Source organism: Suricata suricatta, chromosome 3 (assembly GCF_006229205.1).
Source record: "Suricata suricatta isolate VVHF042 chromosome 3, meerkat_22Aug2017_6uvM2_HiC, whole genome shotgun sequence".
Lineage (NCBI taxonomy): Eukaryota > Metazoa > Chordata > Mammalia > Carnivora > Herpestidae > Suricata > Suricata suricatta.
Window position 1 is genome coordinate 115453170 of NC_043702.1, and position 22941 is coordinate 115476110.

General features: G+C 54.6%; 1 protein-coding gene across 1 annotated transcript in view; it reads left to right on the forward strand.

The window, feature by feature from the left end:
- ITPKB (inositol-trisphosphate 3-kinase B) overlaps positions 1–22941 on the forward strand; it is an 82583-nt gene that overhangs the window by 49638 nt on the left and 10004 nt on the right. Inside the window, exons 2-3 of the mRNA XM_029934895.1 lie at positions 21815–21914; positions 22660–22873. Of these exons, the coding sequence (XP_029790755.1) occupies positions 21815–21914; positions 22660–22873 (314 nt within the window). The remainder of the gene's footprint in view (positions 1–21814; positions 21915–22659; positions 22874–22941) is intronic.

Genomic DNA, 22941 nt, shown 5'->3' on the forward strand with positions numbered 1-22941 from the left:
GGGCTCAGTCCCTGCGCCCCCAACCACCTGTGTGAGGTCCAGAGGTGCTTGGTTCCCGCGAGTACGTCCCAGGCGCGGACGTGGGCCCAGGTGTCAATCTGAGTGGGCAGCACCGGGGTCGGGTGGGGTTGAGAACCCTCCCGCGTCGCTTCACCCTGGTGAAGACCCCAGACTTCAGAAGTCAGACTCTTCAACATCTGCCCCGATAAGCAGAATTCCAGACAGTAACCCTTGATTAACACTCGGTGCGTCCGCAGTAGACCCCTGGATCCACCCAGGAAACTGTAAAGGCACGAAAATCACCTGTACTCACCCTCACCCTGTTGGACTTTTTTCTAAGCATCAACAAAAATTGTTCTCGTGTTGTCAAAATGTAATGTTAAGTATGCTCTTTTGTGTTGTTCTGATAAGGAAGAAAACTTCCATTCTCTTACCTGCTTTCTCCCTTAAAAACCACTTCAAAAGGGAAGCAGGATGGTAAGGCAGGTCAGTCCCCACAATTCGGCCTTTTCTGAGACTATCCCAAACCACAGATTTCAGGGCCAGGCATTGTTTTTGAGCTTATGTGGTTAATCCTTCCGTTTTGTGGACTGACACTCAGAAGTGGCCTGACCCAGTAGAGGTTGTGGAATTGGCTGCAGACCTGGGACCCAGCAGAACCCAGGCGTTTCACTTCCAGAGTCTGGGCTCCTGCCCAAACTTTGGGAGCGCTGAATAGGACAGCCCTTTCTGGATGGAGGTTTATGATAAGAAACGCAGAGAAGAGGAGAGGATACAGGCAGTTACGTTAGAAAGGAACCATTTCCTTTGGAATCTTGGCGCGTCCAGTTTTCTTTTTACAGATGGAAACAAAGCATCATCTTGTACAATTCTCAATCGATGCTGCTCCGCTGGGAGAAGCCACCAGCAAGGAGATTCGGGGAGAGGCAGAGAGCTCGCCTGTCTTGGAGAGCCACACACTTCTTTGGGACCCATGGAGCCGTCCCAGCAGAGGTCGGCCCAGCTGCCCTGCCAGTCCGGGTCCTGACAGCTGTGTGCCCTGTCCCTCTGGGCAGCCACCTTTCCCTTTTGGTCTGTCAGTAGCACCTGCTGGGACCTGCCCCCTGGGGTGCCCCTCCTTCGGGCATCCACTCTGAGCATGCCATGTCTCCCTTGCTGGGAGTACAGACCCCTTCGTGGTCACTTCCTGGCAGGCCTCCCGCGTCACACAGGAAACCTCCTTCCGGAAAGCCGCCTGGAATAAGTCTCTGGTGAGCTTGGTTTGTAGAATCCTGACCAAAGCCTCAGCCCAGCCTGGCTCCTTTTGGGCCAGATAACTCCTCCTTTTCTCCCTGCCTAGAACAGATCATTGCTTTAAAAAAAAGCAACAACATTGCTCCTTAGCTCAGGGGTTAGAGCACTGGTCTCCTAAAAAAAAAGCAACACCTAGAGAGCATGTGTCCCCAGCTCATTTTACAGATGGGGAAACATGGGGGGTACAGACCGGCTCGTCCAAAGTCGCCGTGTTTCTAACCAGGAGACGAGGCTAGCTGGTTTCCCACGGGGACCCGGCCCTTTCCCTGTGGCAGTGTGCTGGGCCATCCAGTCATCCGCAGCAGGCTTGGCCCTTCTTCCCTTTTGAGGCAGAGTCTGAGGTCTTGCAACACGAGGTTGGTTTCTAAGTCTGCATGGCCGCACGCAGGTTTTCATTTTGCGCCGTTTTGTTTTGTTTTCTGTAGGCCACATTTTTGTCATTGTTAATAACGGGCATTTAGCAGTGGGTACTTTTGAGAGGTTTTTCATCTGGATACTGTTAGGAAAGGAATCTTCGACAGCTTCCGGGGCCGCTTTGAGTTTGGACAAGCATAGAGTTGTGGCCAGAGAGCCTCTTCTGAAATAGGAGCACTCTCTTCAAACACAGACACCACCAGGGACAGGCAACGCCTTACTATTATTTTTTGATGCGCTTCAAAGTATTTAAGGGGTGATGCCTGCACAAACTCGGTGTAGCAGGTCAAGTGAGTGCCTGCACACGTGGAATAAAACATTTCGTGGATGTATGGAAGTGACGCTAACCGTCCTTTCCTCCCCCTGTCCCTCCCACACTGTTAGCTCCATTCTTCTGGGCAGCTGAGCCTCCCCAAGGCTGTTGTCTTATCTCTAAGGCAAGGATGATGCCCCTGTTATGAAGGACCAAGGGCGCCGTACATACAAGCTCTTTAGACGGCAGTAGTTTTGTGGAGACCACATTGTGCACTGGGGCTGCGGTAAGTTGGGTTTGCTGTGGGACGGAGGGATCCTCAAACTTTCCTGCTCCATCTCTCTGGGCTCCTCCATCTTGCAGATTTGGGGACAGCCCAGAGCCCAGCAGGGTAAGCTGGCCCTGCTGCTGTGTGACAGGCCAGGCCCTGAAGGCACGGTGCCGGGGGGGGGGGGGGGGGGGGGGGGGGGGGGGGGGGGGGGGGGGGGGGGGGGGGGGGGGGGGGGGGGGGGGGGGGGGGGGGGGTGCGCGTTGGACACATGCCTAGGCCACCTGGAGCCACAACCAAGGTAGGTCTGAGTTCCAGGGCTCTTATCCTGGGGCAGGGCTTGTGTGAAGTTCAAATGAGGTCAGAAAAGGAAGGAGGAAGGAGAGACTGTTTGAAGCCCCACCTCTCCCTCCCTCCTCTCTCTTCCTCCCTCCCCCTCCTCCTCCTTCTCCCCCTCCTCCCTCTCTGGAGGAAACCTCAAACAGCTCCTCCTGCTTCTCTCCTGCACACACACCTCTTCCTGCCTCCTCTACCTTGACACAAAGGTCTCCCCAGCCCGGTGGCATCTTGCCTGGGGTGCTAATAATAGACTGGGGTAGATCTGCCAGGCAGTGAATCAGAAGGCCGACCCAGTTCTGCTCTCTCGCAGGGATCCTGGCAAACCCCAGTGGGGCTGCCTTGGTAAATATCCTTTGTGAGCAGAATCAGCCTTTGTGTGCCCTGGAAACTCCTGCTGTCCCTCCCAGAGGGTAACACCCTCCTGGAAGGCTGATGGGGATGCCTTTGGCCTGGAGACCTTAGGAAAACTCAGCTCTGGGCTTCCAACTCAGCCTGAGGTGGTGGGTGCGGGGGGAGTGGGAAGGGAGGGTTTGCAGGTTTGGCCCAGGAGCCGTCAAGGTGCTCCTGGCAAAGAAGTTGGAACGGATAAGGCAGAGGGTGGAGTCCTAGGAGACCTCATTCTAGCTCTATCTAAAAGGTAACACAGTACGCTTAGATCTGTTTTCTTTGTGGCTCTCCAGCAGAAATTAGAGCAAGATAAGAAAACTGGAAGAAAGGTAATTTTTCTATGTAGAACAACAACAACAACAAACGTAAAGCCTGCTTACCACTTCAACGAGTTGTTTTTGTGACTCTCTCGGATACCTGTAGAAATTGTTTATGAATGCCTCTGGGCTGCTAGTTGAAATTCTTTTTAAATCTAGGGAGGACCCACATCCCTTAATGGATTAAAGTAAAACACTTCCAAGTTCAAGGGTTGTTATTTTCCAGGAACTTTTGCCAGGGACCCTGCCCTCAGACCACGCTGGTGGTTTATGAAGCACTTTCCCTGCCGTTTCCACATGTGCTTGTCTCAGTAACCTTTGTGTGAGGATGGGCATGGTCCTATAGGCCGTGGCTTCTCTTTGTCAGAATTTGCCTGTGGGTTTGAAACCCAGGTGGCTGCTAGGAGGTCCCCACAGCACCGTCAGCAGGAGGTGGCCCTGACAAGCCTGTCCACCTTGACTTAGGCATCAGATGCCTTTGCAGGTGAGCAGGACTTAAGACTGTGCACGAGAGGCACCAGGCGGAAGCCAGATGTTCATTTTAATACATGGAAAATATGACTCACAATGGGAGCCAGCCTGACCCTTGAAGCAGGCAAATTAGTCATGGAGGGTGAAGGCTGGGGCTCCGGATGTCTGAGCACTGGGGGAGCCGGGAGCCGGTGGTATTGGGTCCTCCCCACATCTAGCTGCTCTGGCCACACTCTGTGGGATATGTGACGGGCAGTCTGCAGAATCGGGGGCAGGATTCTAACTGAGGCTCAGAAGGGTGACTTGGGGACTGACTCAAGTACTCAGGCGGAGAGCCTGGGCGTTATCACTCCAGAAAGCTTGCCGCAGACCTCAGTCTTTGAGAGTGACAGCCGGCATTTGCACACGCTTTAGGGTTTCCAGACAGCCTCTGGCTTGATACCTTATTGCATGAGTCTCACAACAACCAAGGATGTGAGCAGAGCAGTTAATAATATCGCCACTGCCTAGAGAGGAAGTAGAAACCGAGAAGCAGGAAGGTTGAGTAATTTGCCCAAATTTCCACAGCTAGTAAATGGCTCGGCCGGGACCCCAGCCCAGGTCTCCTGACCCTTCCTTCCCCCTTCCCTGAGCTCCCAGGGGTCTCAGCCTCTCCAGTTGCATAGGGAAAGGGAAGCGACCAGGATTTTTCCAGTGCTGAGATGCCTCTGGGAAAGAATGGACTTGCATCTAGGTCCCCATCTGTGCCTTATAGGGTTTGGGGCAGTAGCACCGAGTCTTAGCCACTCAGCCCTGGAGAGTGCTTGTGCAAGCGTTTCCAAGCGTGGCGGCTTGGTGCACGCCGCTAGTGGAAAATTGTAAGAGTTCCATTTTCCTGTTTCGAGCGAGCATTTCCCCTCTGGGGTTATAGTAACCACTTCCTCCTCAGCACCCAGTGGAACGTGGTAAACACCACTTACAGCAGAGTATTCCCTTCTGAGAGCCACAGTGGGTTCCTTTTTCTTCTTTTGCTCTTGTCTTGTGTGCATCTACACACACACACACACACACACCTGGTTCTGAAGGTCCTGTCTCCTTTCCTTCCGGGTCGTAGTTTTCCCTGGAAACAGAACACCCACACCTAGGTCAAGTGCAGTTTATACCGGGTTGCTGTCTCATCCTGCTTCATTCTGGAGGGAGCTGGATTGGAGTCAATGTAGTAGGACTATTGAGTCGTTAAATGGGGGACCAGAGACATTGGGTAAAGAGGAGAGTCACAGACTCGGTGGGTCACCAGGAGTGATAAGCAGGAGATGCTGCAGGGGTTTTTCTGGAAGCAGGGGGATGGGGAGCAGAGCAGGACTTGGTGGTCAGGCAGTGAGGAAAAGGGGACAAATAGGGATTCTAAAGAAATTGAAAGGGTGTGGGGGACATAAAGGGGGGAGTAAAATGTTAAAAAGCAAGGCTGTTAATTTGAGATATTTTTTCTCTTTTTGAACAATTGTTAAGTTTACTTCCTTATTTTGAGAGAGAGCATGGGCCAAGGAGGGGCAGAGAGAAAGGGAGGGAGAGAATCCCAAGCAGGCTCCACACTGTCAGCACAAAGGCCGACGTGGGACTCAAACCTACAAACCTCGAGATCATGACCTGAGCCCAAATCAAGAGTCAGATGCTTAACTGACTGAGCCCCACAGGAGCCCCTGATTTTAGATACTTTCTAAAAAATCTCTTAATGCTTAAAAAAAAAACTATTTGTAATTGCTGGCTTGGGTCTCAAGAGCGGCTGAATCCGCTCCACTATTTGTGTGAGAGCCCTTGGAATCATGGAATCGCATCACGAGACAATTGTGATGGTGGAGAACTGCTGGCCCCGACTTTGGGGGGCAGGTGAGCAGATGTCTGCACGTGGGGATACAGTCTGCGACTCTGTCCTCCAGCCACGCTGTGACCAAGCCAGAAGAGGGGAGGGAAATAAAGCCCCTCTTTGTGTCTGTGCCTCACCGTTATGCATTATTAAATAGAAGGTCCAAGAGCAGATGTCTGAACCTACCTGGGCGAGATCGCTCAGTGGACGAAGCCAGTGGCTTCCTGAAACTCTGGAGCATTTGTCTGCTCCAGAGATGGAAACTAAACTTGGCAGACAGGCCCGTCACGGCTTCTGCATTGTGCAGAGAGAGAACGTAGCCGCAAGAACAGGAAATAGAAGCATATACTGTGCCTAATGTACGTGATGTGTGTTAGGTATCCCCCTGTGTTTCTGTGGTGAGCTTCCAGAAGGCCCTGTGAGAGATTCCCACACAGGCAGAGAATTCAGGCAGGTTCCTTGCTAGGCAGATGCGGAGGCTTTTCAAAGCACTTGCTGCCTCCAGATGGACCATATGTATGTCGTCTTCGTGTCTCGGCGTGGACCCACCAGGGACTCTGCTGCGTCCGCTGCTCCGTCCCCTGCACCCAGGACAGCGGCACGCAGTGGTTACTTGGTTCAGCAGGGAAAGGGTATAGGAATCCGGTAGCACAGGCGTTTATAGACCTTGTGCTTGGCCTTCATGTTTGCAGCAGGGGTACAAGGAGGAATCTCACAGCCCCTACCCCAGAGGAGTTCTGTCTTCTCGGCGAAAGGGTTCTGCCCACTAAGTCCTTACAGGTGCTTTCCAGCTTGCTGGAGGCCCGGCACCTGACAGTTCTAACCAATTGTTACCACCTGGTCCTCCACCAGTGTCCCCAGGCTCCTGGAAACCTACAGGGTCCCATTCGGGGGCCAGTGTCCAGTTCTGACCCCACGGAACCCGCATAAAGGGGAAGAAAGCCCTGTTTCTCCCTCAGATGAAGGGACATCTGGGGGGAGGGGCTGTGATCTCAGATCAAATGCAGGGAGAAAGTCCTGGGTGAAAGACGGCCGCCGTGGATTGCTGTTACCTGATATTTCCGTGATCTATGCCCTTTCTACACTGTGACATCAAACTAACCGTAGTAGAGACATTTTGAGAATAAAGGACAAGGAGGTATAACCGTATCATCATAACTAAACGTAATGATTCTGTTGGTTATTAATTGGCTAACGTAGATCCATTTGAATGAGGAAAGGACTTACAGTTTACACGAATAGCTAAGGAATCAGAGCCAAAGACCAAATCGTTTTATCAAAGTCAGTAAAGACATAGTCTGCAGAAATGCATACTAAGAGCCATTCTTATAAATTGGAGTATTTCCTTCCAGCCTTTTAAAGTGTGTACGTGTTGGGGACCCAACTGTGTCAGTGGAGTGTGCGAGTCTTGGTCTCTGTGGGGGCAGTTCGAGCACCACCTTGAGAGTGGAGAGTATTTTTTTAAAAAGTTGGTGGGGGGCACCTGGGTGGCTCCGTTGTTTAAGCAACCAGTTTCAGCTCAGATCACGATCTCGGCTTTCTGAGTTTGAGCCCTACTTCGGATCTGTCCTCCTCTCTCTCTCTCTGCCCCTCCCCCCTCTTAAAAATCAACATTAAAAAAAATATGTACGTGTTTTATAGCCTCTCCTGCTTCCTCCCCGACCCTGCCCACCCCCTCCTTCATACTCTCCAGAATGTTCTGTGTGTCTTTCTAAGGCTGAGAACTTAATGATCAGTCCTGAGGATGTGCCCCTAATTTACTTGATCATTCCTCTATTGTTGGGTGTTAGGCTATTTTCAATGCTATTGTTAAGTAAACAATGGCGTCGTTAACAACTTTGTGCCAGTAACTTTTTCCATATTTCCTTAAGTAGATTTCCAGAGGTAAAATAACTAACAAAAGTTTCAGACATTTTTGTGGCCTTTAACACACAACCCTGGGCTGCTTCCCCCCAAGGGGTGGGCGCTTTGGGGGCACCGCCAGCCCCACTTGCTGGGTGTTCCTCTAGGTCCTCCTCCCTATGATCATATTTTTCTGTTTTTTTGCTAATTTCATAGGGGAATAGCACATTACTGTTTTCACTATGTGTATGTTGAATTATATGTCCGGTGCTAAGTTTATCTCTTGTCATCTGAGAGGTTTTTTTTAATATTTATTTATTGGGGGGAGGGGGGGTGGTTGAAGGAAAAGAAAGTGCACATGCGCTAGCAGGGGGCGGGCAAAGAAAGCGAGAATCCCAAGCAGAGCCCTATGCGGCTGTGGCGGTGGATCTCGTGAGAACGTGACCTGAGCCGAAATGAAGAGTCAGACGCTTAAGCGACTGAGCCACCCAGGTGCCCCAGAGACTTTTTAAAAAATCATCTATTTGGGTTCTTTACGTATAAAATGTATTCACCCCTCTACAATAATGTGTTTTGTAAAATATTCTTCAGTTTATTTGACTTTGTCTTTGGTTTGGGGATTTCTTTGTCTTTGATCCTTATAAGTGTTTCATTTTAGTCAGTCTTCCCTGTGTCTGCCCTCTCACCTGGAGATCTGGCCCCAGGACATTAGCCCTGCAGTCAGCCTGGGACATTGCCTGGTTCTTTACCTCTGTTCCATGCCTGAACTGCCCTCGGGAAGGTAGACTAGGCCCTGGGCCTGGATGATTTTTCCAACACTCATCTCTCCTGCATGAAAAAATTGTCTTCAGTAATGATCAAGACGTAAAACCAGTAAAGAAAATGGCCAGGAAATCATTGCAGGTGGTGAAACTTAGTTTCTCCTGTTGAATTTTGTGTATATAATGATGCCAATAAACTATGTGTGGTGGGGGCGGGGAGGGGGGTTAGTAAACGATTTAATACTTTTTTTTAACTTAATTTTAATTCCCGTATACTTAACATACAGTGTTATCTTATTTTCTGGCATGAAATATAATGATTCAACACTTCCACACCTCACCCAGTGTAATTCTTGTAGATATATTAATGCACGTTTGGGAAAAGTGGAAAAATTACACTTCTATATCGCCCTGTGGTGGTAATGAATTATAACATCATAGTTTCTATTTTGAGTCTTGTATGAATTTGTCAGACTTCATAAGCACTGGTCTCTGCCTGTTCATGTTCGGGTGAGCCAGATTTGTCTGCCTGTCTTACTTTATAGTTGGACCGCAGAGCACTTACTAATTTTAATTTTGAAAGGTCTCTTTCGGGGCACCTGGGTGGCTCAGTCAGTTAAGCGTCCAACTTCATCTCAGGTAATGATCTCACAGTTCGTGGGTTTGAGCCCAGCCGTTGGGTGCTTTGCTGACAGCTCAGAGCCTGGAGCCTGCTTGGGATTCTGTGTCTCCCTCTCTCTCTGCCCCTCCCCTGTTCATGCTCGTTCTCTCTCCCTCTCTCTCTCAAAAATAAATAAACATTAAAAAATGGAAAAGTCTCTTTCAACTGAAGCAACAGAACTACAAACAGAAAAAAAAATCTTAAAGATAAATCTGATCGAAATTCACAAATTTCCCCATTCACAGGAAATCCAGAACTTGGAACGCTGTCCTTCCTGGTGTTTCTTCGGGATTCATTAAACGTAAATAGAACTGCAGGGGGTTCTAGAATCGAGGGAAGTTCATAGCCCCGGCCCTGCCTCTGTCTTTTTTCTGGGTTTTTTCCCTCCACGTATATTTCCAGCCTGCTCTTGAAATTCAAGAACAGGACTTGGGGACATGGGCCCCACTGGATCTGAGTCCTGGAGGGCTGACTTTATACCAAAGAGTTCTCTGAAGTACCTTTGTGTGGGGTGCTCGACGTATCAAGGACAGCCAACACACCCGGGAATTTGAAGTGTTTTTAATTAAATGAGGCCGTGGGGCAGCAGGTGTATAGAGTAAGGCAGGAGGCCTGGCTGACTGGACCGAAGCTGGTAGGCGTGTGGTCGGTCAGAATGGCTAGCTCGTGGCCACGACAGAAAGCTGACCCCTTTTGTTTACTACTGTGTTGAATTCCCCTCAGTTTTCCCCCTTAACCGCTTGCTGCTGCTTCTTTTTTTTTTTTTTTTTTTTTGGACATTTATTTATTGTTGAGAGAGCATGAGCAGGGGAGGGGCAGAGAGAGTGGGAGGCACAGAATCTGAAGCAGGCTCCAGGCTCTGAGCTGTCAGCCAGAGCCCGACGCAGGGCTCCAATCTATGAGCAATGAGATCATGACCTGAGCCGAAGTCGGATGCTCAACCAACCACGCCCCCCAGGCACCCCTTAGCCACTTTCTTCTGAGACACACTGGACAGTGCTTAGTGCTAATCTGAACTATATGTGCCTTTCTTTTGTTTGTCTGCTTTTGCTCATGCTTTTTCCCCAGGCCCAAAATCCTATCCACTTCTCTCCCTCTCTCTCTCTCTCTCTCTCTCTCTCTCTCTCTCTCTCTCTCACACACACACACACACACACACACACACACACACACACACACACACACAGCTCAGATGTAGCTTATATGCACCTTTTCCATGAAGCTCCCTTAATTTATTTGCCGCCTCCCAGAGAAACTCCCCGTGGCCTGGTAACTATGCCTCCGTAAGGTGGCTGACGTTTCCGGCCACGTTTTCTAGTTCTGTAGCCCTGTGCTCACCCCACGTAACAGACTGTGGGCTCCCTGGGGTGCAGCACTGAGCCCCATTTGTGTTGCTGGATTTGAATGGGTACAGATGGCTCCAGCCAAAAAAGGGCAAAAGGACGGGGGAATAGTCAGCAGAGACGCCGGATTTCGGGTTTCATAGACAGGAGAGGGCAGTGGGGGCCGCTTCTTCCAGAAAAGCCCGGGGGCCTGGGTGCAGCTCTGGTCACTAAAGCTGACCCTCCTGGAAGGGGAGGGCTCCTGAAAGGAGGTGGCCTGTTTGTGGGGCCAGCGCGGGGCTGGGTGTGGGGACACCTGGTCTTTGTGCTGAGTGATTCTCTCTCTGCCCACCACCCACTCACACTCACTCTCTCTAAAAGCAAAACCAACGGAACAAACTAAAAAAGGCTTTCAGGAAGTCAGCCAAGGTTTAAAGCAGGGAGGGGCCCGAGTCGGCGTGCTGAGATTTACGTTCTAGAAAGTTCTCGGGCTGAGGTGTAGAGGGGCTGCCGAGGACATGCCTGGACGCCGGGAAGGTTGTCCTCATCCAGGAGAGGGAAGAGCAAGGGCTGATGGGTGGGGAGCCCCTGAAGGTTCTAGAAACACGGCCCCAGGGGCTCCTGAGCCCTCCCCCCAGGGGAGATCTCAGTGACTGGAGTTAGCTCCGAAGGGTGTCAGACCACAGGTGTGGGTGCCTGAAGGGCTGTGGCTGGCAGTCCCCCATGGCAGGCACCCCCCGGTTCTAAATTCTCTGATGAGCCCTGTGTGCTCAGCCATGACCCAGCCACGTCCTGCCTCTCGGGTGCGCAGACAATGGAGCGCCAGCAGAGGCTGCACGCCTGGGTGGTGCAGAAGTCCCGGGGTCTGTTTCGGCTCCCTGAGGTGACCGCTGAGCTGTGTCCTGTGCTGTCGTTACCCTGTGCCCCCTGCTGGCCTTCAAGGCAGGGGCCGTGCTGTCCGTTCGCAGACGGAGAAACAGAAGCTCAGAGAAGCAGTGACAAGTCTGTCCACACTCCCTTAGCCAGCGAGTAGTGGTGGACTTGAGACCAGTAGCCTTCCTGAGGCTCTCCGTCCTCTAAGTCCAGGGATGAGACTCCTGTGCTGTCAGTGGCTGGGCAGGTGACAGCGTGGGAACAGGGCCTGGTGACTGAAAGGGAAGACCTGTCTCAAGGTGTCTTGTGCAGCTCCACCCCCTGGATGGACACCACGCGGGAACGTGGGCCAGGTTATTTCAAAGACCCCCGGAGATCTGTATTTTGGTGTAAAATGCCCTGATGTGTAAACGTGGGCCGCTAATTTAGACAAAAACAAAAATTGTAGCCAAAGAAAATAAAGGCAGCTGGGCGCCGGCTGGAATGTGCCTGCGTTGAATTATCTGCTCACTTGTCACCAAGTGGCCCTACTATGGGCCCGATTTAGGATTGGGGGACCCTTTCCCAGACTTGGCCGGGAAGGGGAAGGAGAGAGCCCGAGACGCTCCGGTCCCTTGGCACCCTGCTGGCCGCGCCGTGCAAGGGGCTTAGCCGCCTGCTTCCCCGGGACACGTACTTCCCAAATCCTTCTGTCACCCTGAACCCTGGGGTTCCTGGGCGGTTTGTCGCCGGGCTTCCTTTTCCAGAAATTGAGATGACTGCGGCTTGAACATATTTTCTTAGTTGGGTTTTTCCTTGGTGACTTCACTCGGAGGCACATGTGTCCTATAATAAGCCGGGAAAGTTAAGCGGAATACATCGTCCATCGGTCCTGTTTTCTAGAAGTGAGGTCAGAAAGTTCCTAAGTATGGGCTGTCCCCAGAGGCCGAGGAGGGGCTGAGCCTGCGAGGGGGCTGCGGCCGCTGTGAGATCCCCGAGTCCCTCTCTGTGGGACCACGTCCTCGGGGCTCTGGTGACCTCCCCCGGGACACATGTACTGCCCTGCTCCAGGCAGGTGGAGGTTGGGAAGGAGGCTCCCCGCCTGTTCCCTGAGCCCCGCCGGCTCGGAGCAGCCCCAGCCTCCAAGTATCTCTCTGGTTCCTTCCATCCAGGGTCAAAGTCCTTGGTGGGGAGAACCTCCTGAGCTCGCTAAGCCCAGTCCTCAGCCTCTGCCATTTCCAGAATACACATTTCAGATAACCCGCTCACGTCTTTGGATGACGTTTTATGTCCCTTAACTCAGTGGGAAGGACGCGAACAGAGTCGGAGAAGCTCCCTGTCGGCCTGTGACAGCGACGGGACTTTCGTGGGGGTCAGGCTTTGGGGCAAAGGGCGGGTGCCTCAGGCAGAAAGCAAGCCTGGCTGCTGTCTGCAGATGCGGGGTCTGGTGGCCCTGGCTTCTGGATGATTCTGAGGGAGCAGATGGGAGTCGCTGGGCGGAGCCCCTCTGTGCCCCATTGATAACCAAGGACAGCCAGTGCAGCTTTGTGAAAACCCATCCTGTCTGTGACCGTCCCAACAGCTGCTGGAAGAGGTCTCCATTGCTCGGAATGTGAACTCCCAGTAGCCTAAAGCAAAAAGGGAGGCAAACAGGTGCAGGGGTCTCTGCTTCCTTAGGGTGGGGACTCCCCCCACCCCCAGCCCTGCAGACACCAAGGTAAAGTGGAGGCCCGATCCCCAGGCCTGCCCTCTGACCAGGAGCCCCTCCGCCCCTGTTGGCTCCCCTGGGAGGCGAGTCATGCCTGCCTCCTGCCCCAGAGGCCCGTGGCCTATGTATGGGAAAGTGCGAAGTAAGCACTCAGGGCCCAGTTGACAGCTACGGGGAAGGCCGATGAGTCAATCTGTTTATGAAAATCACACGTCCCTCAGAGGCAGACGTCAGGATGACCCGAGGGACATCCGTGTGCGGAGAGCTGACGAGTGTGGCTCATGCTTGGGGGTTCATTGGTGTGTGTGCCCGGCAGCCCATTTCCTGTGCCTCCAGCTGTCTGCACGTGAACAGATGCATGACTGGCTCCCAGCGACCGGCTCTGTCCTAAGCGGCTCTGGGCGGGAGAGGGAGGCCGGTTGACTCACCGAGAAATCCAGAGCCGTGCCTCAGCCCTTCGTGGGCAGAACCTCAACGCTTCTCTGGAAATGAGCCTGGGGTTTCTGACCATCATTGCCCTTGGCTAGGTGCTGGCTAGCCGGGCGCAGGTGAACTGCTGCGATCCGCTAGAAGCCTGAATTCCACCGCCATGTCTTGCTGGGAAATAATTTTCTAAATAAAGCTCAGTAGCTGATGGTGCTTATAAGTTCTCGTGTGGGCATTCAAGGCTCTTCCTGAAAAATTTCCTTGTTGGAAATTCCTGACATGGGAGTTCCCAAAAATCTGGCTTTGGAGTTCGCCCAGAGCACCCCGCCCCTTGCTTGGCCAGTCTCTTAGGAGCACTTTCTGGGTTCTCAGAAGCTGCTGAGAAGTCTTGACTATGTCCGTGAATGTTCTTGGCCTGGACAAGTAAACTTGCAGCAAGCTAGAGGTCCAGGAAGCCTTTGCTGTGGCCAGTCGTGTCTTAAGCTTCTTGATTTGTAACCCCAGGATTCTCTGTCTCCGGGTCTCTCGGGGAGAAATGCAAGGGGGTGTGAAAACTAACACAGAAGTGTGTTTTGGTAGCAGGGCTGTGTTCTGTCGTGACACGTTAGAGCCTTCAATGTTTTGCAGAAAACTGCCTTTCATTTTCCTGGGAGTCCCTGGGGGAGGACAAGGTGGCAGCTGGTGGCACGGGCCGGAGGGTCGAGGCCAGGCTGCCTCTTACCTGTTGTCTCTCGCACTTAAATGTGGCCCCTGGGCCTTCTGGATTTGCGGAAAGACTTTAAGGCGAGCCCAGGCTCCACCAGGGTGAATTTCGTGGCAAGGAATGGGAACCTTGTGGAAACACACTTCCTGCCCGCAGTGGTCTTCACCCTCTGTGCTTTCCTTCAGTGGGAGGAGGGATCCCAAGACCAGTGCCTTGGGGATAGAGGAGGGGGCCCCCAGACCCCGGGGCGCACATCTGCTGAGCCCACACACACACCCAGAGCCTCTGCTATCATTTCATCCCCCAAAGAGGCACCCCCTTGGGAGCTCAGGCCAGATAAGACCCCTGGGAGGGTGTAGTATTCACCTTTCTGGGAGCCCTGGCTGCCAGCAGGTGCTTCAGGAAGAGGATTCCATCCCTGCAGAATAGGCCGTGGGGGTGCTGCTCACATTGCCTCGCCTCTGCTGCCAGCCAGGAGTAACAGGGTCAATACCCACGTTTATGTGGCTGTAAGGTTATTTGTCACAAGTGATAACGGGGCAGCCTAGCCGAGAAGTGCCTGTACCTAGGGGCCCAAGTGCCTGGGTTCAAATCCTGCCTTTGCCACTTGCCCGCTACAGAATGCTGGGCCAGTGGTCCAGTATTCCATGCCTCTGTGTCTCCATCTGCAGTGCGTGACAGTGAGAGCCCCCATGGCATAGGTTGAGACCCTCGTGTAGTACATACTTGATACTTAGCCAAGCGCTGAGTCTGGCACTAGTAGCCAGTGCAGATTAGGTGCAGCTGCCTGCCCGGCCTTAACCTTAAGGAGTTGGAAAGGAGAGAAGCAGCCCCGAAGGCTAGGGAAGTGGGGGAGCAGGTGTGTGGGGGGCGGGGCTGAGACTGGGGTGGCCCTTGAGGCATTGCCCAGGGTTGCGGGGTCCCTGGACCCCTGCCAGCTTTTTGGTACCTGTGTCTGCTGACCAGTGAGGACCTCCAGTAAATTTCCACGCTCTGTAACTGGGCTTTGCTGTTTTGCTTCTTACCGAAGTGAAAAGGAGATCTCTGGGGAAGGGCGGGAAGGGACCCGGTCTGTGTTGCAGGGGCAGACCCCTCCCTCCCCACACAGCTGGGCAGAGCCCCAGGCGCCCTTTCCCAGAGGAAGAGCCGAGCCCTTCTGTCCTGTGAGCTTTGTCCACTGGGAGGTCAGCTGCTGAAGCCTCCCCCTCCTCCCTGCTCTTCCCAAACAGGCCTCTCCCGGTTTCCTCCTATTCTTGAGTCCAGTCCCCCTGGCTCCCGGCATGAGAGGTACACTTGGCCTCTGGGCCTGCAAAGCTTTTCCCTCCCTCCCTCCCCTCTGGGTCCCTCTTTCTGGCTTTCCTCCCCTGCCCCCACTCTGTTTCCTCTAGCCCTCCATTATTTTTAGTTCTTAGGAGGATGGAACCCAGAAGGGAGGACGAAGGAGGAGCCAAGTTAGTGACCTTCCAGACCAGAGATGGAGCCTTTGTGGGCCCTGCCTGGCAGGGAGTGTTAGGAACATTTCCATTTTGAGTGAAGGCTCCCTCCATTCCTGGGTAGCCAAACAAAGGCTGACTTGGCAAGAGTGTGGGTCCAGGGATGCCAGTTCCTATAAAGCTAGGAATTGGGGGGTGGTCTGGAATATGCCCATTCTTTGCTGGGTTGACCAATCTGAGTGGCGGTTCCTCCAGACCCTCACGCGTGTAGATCAGAGACCCACCCCCCAAAGACCAGGGCCAGCCAGGCTGTTGGCTGTCCAGGAACCACAGTGGGTGTAGAGAACCCCAGCCAGACAGAGAGCAGGAAGTACCCAAAAGTATGCCCCTCCTGCTCCCTGGAGAAGTCTCTGGAAAAGTCCAGGTTTTGGCAGGTGAGGCTAAGGAGGCAGGAGCCAGTTGGGGCGGACTTTGTCTCCCCGGAAATGGGGACGAGGAGGGCCCAAGCCGTGGCCATGTGTGGGGCGTGGGATGGCTGGTGGGCTGTGTGAGCAGCTTGGGGGGTGGGGTGGGCCACACAGCAGTGCTGGGACAGATGCCCGGTCCTCAGGGAGCTCCCCTACTGCGGGCTGACACCGAATAGGAAGCACTCCCACCCTCTCCTGCCGTGGGGAGGATCCCAGCCCGGGTGAGGGGGCAGATAGGATGCAGATGGGTGGGAGGGGGGAGGAGGGAGGGCATTGCAGGCAGGGTGCCTGCACCTGTGTGAGCAGAGACCTGGGTGTGATATGTGGAGGTGGCCAGCTGCTGGTGGGCAGGGGACGGAACCGAGGGAGTGTGGGAGGGAGGGCAGGAAGGCATCTGGGCCTGGCTTGTCTCCCTGGGGGGCCAGCTCCCTCCTGTGGGCCGCAGGAAGCACTCACCAGCTGGGCTGGGGCAGCCCCCCAACCTGGATCTGGATGACAGTGGAGGGTGTGCAGCCCCAACGGAGGACCCCTGTGTGCCAATCTGGGTCTAGAAAGTGGACCCCTTGTTGCAACAGGAAGAAGGCAGCTGGCATGGAGAGGATGGCCATCTGTCTGGCCAGAAGGTGCTAGGTGCTGCTGGGAATTGATGGGCCAGGGCAGCCTCCCCCTGACAGAGTGAGCCAGACTAGGCTTGCATCAGGAACTGTCACTGAAGAACACGAGCTGTAGGTCCTGACCAGGTGACCAGGTCCTACACCCCGGAGCCCGAGCTCAGCAGCCCCGACCCAGGCCAATCCCCAGCTCTCGCACCAGCAGTGGCCAGGATGCCCATCCTTGCTGTCCAGCCCAGCCCCCACCCAGCGGAGCTCCCTCCATCGAGTGCAAGGGGCCTGTGCCAGGCCCTGATCGCCCTAGAAACTGTTCTCATCCCCACTCCCCAGCCCCAGCTTTGTGACCATCACACGAGGAGGTGGAATGAAAGAAAACATTCCTCGGGTCTTTTTTGAAAAGTGTTTTCGAGTTTGGTTTTCAGGGGAATTTTCTTGTTTTCTTAAAGAGGGGAGAGACGGTGAGTCTTAAAGGCCAGACTCTTATTTTTAGCCTGTCCTACCTGCCCTGCCAAGTCCTTGGACTTAATTTTTCCAATCCTGATCCTCGGGGTCCTAGTTTTGAAAGGCCTTCCCTCACCTCCCCACCCTTCCATCCTGCACCTCCAAGCTCACAGCTCACTGTTGGCAGGGGCAGGTTTCAATTTTGGCCCCAGCCAGGTTTCTGACTGTGGCCGCAGGAGGGAGCCCTGAGCAGGGGGGCCCCTACCTGCCTGGGCTCGCCCTGCTAGCCCCATAGCCCCACGTTAGGGCTCTGCCAGGGTGAATACAATGAACAAAGTTGGCCAGCGCCTGCTTTCCCCCAGCGCAGGAGAGAGTGATCTCCAGGGAAACCCTAACTGTTTTAGAAAGACCAAGAGAAGAAGGAAGGAAAAAAAAGCATTTTCCCCAAACATGGACAGCTCAGGGACTTGCGTTCAGACTTTTTTGCAAGATCCGAACAAAGGCACTGACGTGGCGCGGGCCATCCCTGGGCAGGGGCCCCTTCTATCCACTCTCAGGGCCTTGTCACGTGTGTGTCAGGGAGGCAGGGACTTGGAAGGAGGCAAGGCAGGCCTTTATGGAGGCCTTCCCCATCTGCAAGGTCACTCTTTGGACAAAGCCCTTGCTGTTGGTCTGAGGCTGTTTTTTAACTGAGGGAGAGGCTGGTCGTCCCAACCCAGGGAGAGAGGATTGGGAGGGGGGGCAGTTACCCTGTTGGCTGAAATAAAATCCTCAGAATGAAATGGTGGGAACCAGGAAGCTGTGCGACCTTGGGTGAGTGGCTTAACCTATCTGAACACATCATCATTTATAGAAGGGAACAGCCTGATCAGTGTTGGGTGTGAGGATTACAGGAGGTGTTAGTAAAGTGCCTGGCAACCCCTCAGATGTGTAATGTGCGACTTCACCCGTTTCCCGCACTCACCAACACACACGTGCACGTGCATATGTATACACAGGTGCAGCGAAGCTCAGTCTCCTGGCAGGAATATTTTAGAGAGTCACAGGGTCCAGAGAAAAGTCCCCCTTTCTGATGTCTTAGAGATTTCCTCTCCTCTCTGTCAGTCTTGAAATTAAAAATGGAAGGGCACCTGGGTGGCTCAGTCGGTTAAGCCTCTGACTCTTGATCTCAGCTCAGGTCATGATCTCAGGGTTCATGAGTTTGAGCCCCGCGTTGGGCTCTGCGCTGACAGCACGGAGCTCGCTTGGAATTCTCTCCCTCCCTCTGCCTCTCCTTTGCTCGTGCTTTCTTTCTGTCCCAAAATAAATAAATAAACTTGAAAAAAGAAAAAATGGAGGCTCTATGATTTTTCTGAAAAGAACAGTTAGCCAGGTGGTTGGACTATTTCGATAAAAAGGAACGTGCTGGAGGAAAAAGTAGAAAATCGGGGCGAGGGGGAAAGTTAGGTGGGAAAAAGTTAAGAAAAGCATGTAAAATCCCCTTTATAAAATGAAACTCTCTCCGTAATCTCTTTATACCCCAACATGGCTTTGTTCAGTGGTGCCTGGCAGATGGGGTGGTTTGGGAAATTCTTCTATCCTGGGGCAGCTTCACTGAGTCTCTGAACCGGAAACTTGTGCCGGCGCTGGGCTGCCCAGCTCGGACCCTCCCGCATCAGGGGGCCTGGGCGGGGGGCATCAGGGGGTGCCGTGCGGCTTCCCACTGTGTCGGCACCAAGGGGAGGCTTCTCGAGCAGCTGATCACACAGTCAGCTCATTTTCTTGCCACCTAGCGACGACCTGACCCTCTGGACGTGCCCAGATGGCTCCTTGCCAGGCTGCTGTGCATTGCAGGTGAAAAATATTTCAACTAAAAAAAAAAAAAAGACACAAATAAAAGCAAACTGAACACCTAAGGTTCACCTGCTCCATGACCATGTATGGAGCCCTTGTTTACACATTCTTCCCTCCTCAGTCCTCACCACAGCCCCGCGGGCCGGGCAGGACGAGTGTGATGTTCTCGAGCCCGGTTTACAGATGAGAACGCCGACGGGACAGACATGCTCTGCCTTCTGGAAGCAAAATGCAGCACGAAGGCCGGCCTTCCCAGCCCAGGCCTGGCGACGTGGAGGGAGGGGAGAGAGGAACTGGGCACACCGGGGCAAGTGTGGGGCTGTGAGTAGCGGTCTTCAGGAGGTTTGCCCCTCGAGACGGTCCAGGCACACAGCTTACTCCTCTCTCCCATCCTGCCGGTTTCTGGTCCTTTCCTCCTGAATTTCCCTGCGCAGCTGGAGGTTAGCAGGAGACCCCAGATCTTACAGAGCAAGAGCAAGATCGGGTGTGTAACACGTCAGCAGAGAACAGTACCCCGAACTCACGTGGAGCAGAACGAAACCCAGACAAGTGCTGATTTACCCTAGAGCTATGGGCACCTAGGAGTCTGTGCGGCGTCCTCGGGGCTAGGAGGGCACTCGTGGGTCAGGCCCTCGCGCGGTGTCAGGCGCAGCCGCTGCAGCATTGGCTCGTGGTTCCCGGGGTGAGCTGGCACCTACAGGCAAGGAATGGAGTGTCCTAGCTTCAGCTGACAGAGAGGATGCTTCCATCTGTGGTCAGCTTGTTGTCAGGATCAGGGTCCCTGAGACCCTGGTCCAGCTGGTGGCTGGATGAGCCCTCTGCGTGTCCAGGGAGGTGAGCTGGCACAGGTCCTGGGGCTTCAGCAACTTGAGAGTCACTGCCTCCGCATCACAGTGCTCAGCAGACACAGGAGGAACAGCCCCGCTTGTACATTAGACGGGCCAGGCCGGGCCCCAGGCTTGCGCATGAGGACACAGGCTGTCGGAGTAGAGCCCACTGACATCAGCCAGCCGACCCCGAGTTCAGCTTTTTGGACCCGCCAGCCAGAGAGCCCAGCAAGGACCACTCAGGGGTATGGAGCTCTGGGGATGGTCCAGGAAGCATCTGTCCAGGGGGCCCAGATGCTGTGATGCTCAGGAGGTGAGGAAGGAACGCTCCTCCAGGAGCTGCGGAAGGTCTGCCCCAGCCCCAAGCTCTGAGGTCTGCCCCTGAGAGTCTGGCAGTCCAAGGATCCTGGTGGACCAGCTGCCCCTCCCTCATGAGGCAGAGGAGGAAACTGAGGCCCAAGAGGGGCATGAAGCAGGGCAGTGTGTTAATTGTTCCCTGACATCCATGGCACAGGATGGGGTCAGCCTGGATGGGGAGCATGTGCCCTCCCCTGCTCCCATGTGCACCTGTCAGACCCTGCCCCCCACCCCCTGCTGCCCGGACGTGGCTGGCAAGTGGTGGCCCGCTGCGTACTTTCCTCTGGACCCGCTTTAATGTCCCCCCATCACCCCCCAGCCTGCTTCATCTCATGCAGTGAGGTTTTCCTGTTGTGCCTCCCCCTGCATTGTTTGTGCGACCTTCTGGGGGCTTAGATAAGAAACTCCTTGGCCTTCCTTCGCCTTCTTTGGTGATCTCCCTCGGAAGGATCTAGAAAAACAACCTTGCCGGTAGAGGCCCGGGCCTCCTGTCACGTGGCCTGTCGAGCACGGCTCTCGTGCAAGAATAGAGTAGCTCCTGGTGGCGGAGGGGAGGGCTGTGGCACTGGCGGGGGCGGGGAGGTTGTGGCATTGGGGGGCAAGGTTGTGGCGTTGTGGGGGAGGATTGCCAAGGTCAGGAGCTGGCGTCCTTCTTGCACAGACGTTCACATGAGAGTCTGATGATAGAGGCAGCTGGTGTGACCTCGATGTCACCTTGAGCCCTGCAGCCTCCCCTCCCACCCCCATGTCTAGCCTCTTCTCCCAGCACGGAGCCTCGTGGCTTTGCTCTGTGGTTTTGCCAGCCCAGGACCCGCTTTCCCGGGAACTGGTGGTGTTTCTCAGTCTCTGACTTGCTGCTCGTGTCAAGCGGGGCACGTGTGTTTCTGCAGAAGCCTTGATTGCTGGGGGGCGAGGAGGGCATTTTTGTAAAGCCGTCCTATGGCTGAGGGTTTGAGAGCCGGCTCCATCATTCGCTTCTCTGGAACTCGGGCTCTCCCCACAAGGGGATGGTGACTACCCTGCACGCCTGTTGTAACGGTAGGTCGGGGGCGAGAGAAGTGCGTTTTCCCCTCCACCCCAGCTCCCCTACTGCGCACGCACGCACACTTCTTACTTGACAGACACCCTCAGAAGGAGAAGTACCTTGATGAGGAGGGAACTGCAGGCCTGTCACCCCTGTGTGCACCCGAGCTGCGGGGCGGAAGGTGCCATCCCCGGGGAACTCCCTGCAAGGACTCTCCTCACACCGCTTGCAGGCAAGAAGGGCCTCTGTGCAGCCGCGTCTGCAGTCAGTGCAGTGTGAGGTGATCCGCCCCAGCCGGGTGACAGTGGCCCTCTAGTCTTCCTCCGAGAGGCTTCGATGTTGGGGTGCAGAGGTCGTGTCCCGGCATCCAAGGAGCCTGATAGACCAGCTGCCCCTCCCTCATGAGGCAGAGGGGGAAACTGAGGCCTGAGGGGGCATGAAGCAGGGCAGTATGCGTTTATTTTTCCCTTACAGGTGGGGCCGTGGCTCGGTATGGGGTCACGTGCACCTGTCAGACTCGCCCTTGCCTCCCTCGACAGTCACCTTGCATCTGGGTGTTGCTGAGCTCCCGCTGGCAGTTCTCTGTGCAGATGACAGAGGTGACGTCTTGGAGCCACCAAGGGCACCTGCCTGTCTCTTATCATCTTGGGGCCACAGGCATCGAGTCCCCTTGCTTTGGATTTGTCCTCACCAGAAAGCAGCAGTTCCCTTTATTTAGTGTGTTTTATTTTGGGCGGGGGTGGGAGTAAATGGGCATATGAGTCAGGGAGGGGCAGAGAGAGAGGAAGAGAGAGAATCCCATGCAGGCTCCTCACAGTCAGCATAGAGCCCCATACGGGGCTCGATCCTGAGAACCGCGAGATCATGACCTGAGCCGAAACCAAGAGTTGGATGCTCAACCAACTGAGCCCTCTGTAGTTTCCTTTCTAATGGAGGATTTTTTTCATTTGCTTGTTTCCAGAGTAAATCATGGCGGAAAATCAAAAACATGGTGCACTGGTCTCCCTTCGTCATGTCCTTCAAGAAGAAATACCCCTGGATCCAGCTGGCAGGACACGCAGGTTGCTGCAGGCCCTCGGGGACGTTCCTGACAGACCCTTGGCTCTCCGGGGAGGCACCCAGCGCTGTCCGGGGTGGGGGGGGGGGCGGGGGTCTGGGGAGGGCCTGGCCCCGGATGTAGCCCGAGCACTACCCTGAGGACATGGGAGGACAGACGCTGCCTCCGGAGCCTGTCCCGTCCCCAGACACACACGCAGCCCCTCTTCCTTGTCTCTGCCTCTTTCAGTCTCTCTCTCTTCCCCTTCAGTTCCTCTCCTGCGTCACCCTTCCTATATAAATACATCACCTGACAGTGTGGCTGAGCAGGAACACTTCCCAGGTGGCCTGGGCCTAGGCCCCCACTTCTCAGCCAGTTTCCCATCCTGGGACTGAACTCGTCCGATCTGACTTATGTCTTGAAACCTGAGGCACCGTCATTGCCTGAGAATTGGACTGACGAGGGGGTGGGGGTGCTGACAGTAATCCAAGAAAGGGAGCGACTAGGTCTCACTGGTGCGAACTCTGTGGTGAGCCCTGGTGTCCCCTCATCTGTAGAAGAGCCTGGGGTCAGGGAAGCTGGGGACCCAGCCCAGGTTTGCATCGAGGAATTGCCTGCACTCCCCTTACAGTGCCTGGTCCACAAGCGGGGACCTGGGGGCACCTTTAACTTTATTTAGAGAGCACCCCCAGGGGGCTGGTGGCCAGGGGGAGTTGAGAGCGGGAGGGGCTCCTATATGGACCGAGGGTCTCCCCCACCTTGTTCTGCAGGGAGTTTCAAGGCGGCTGCCAATGGCAGGATCCTGAAGAAGCACTGTGAATCGGAGCAGCGCTGCCTGGACCGGCTGATGGCAGACGTGCTGAGGCCCTTTGTCCCCGCCTACCATGGGGACGTGGTGAAAGACGGTGAGCGCTACAACCAGATGGACGACCTGCTGGCCGCCTTTGACTCACCCTGCGTGATGGACTGCAAGATGGGCGTCAGGTGAGCTGCGCCGCAGCCCAGCCCATGGAGGCACCGCACGTACCGGGGCCACCCACAAGCCTGGTGTG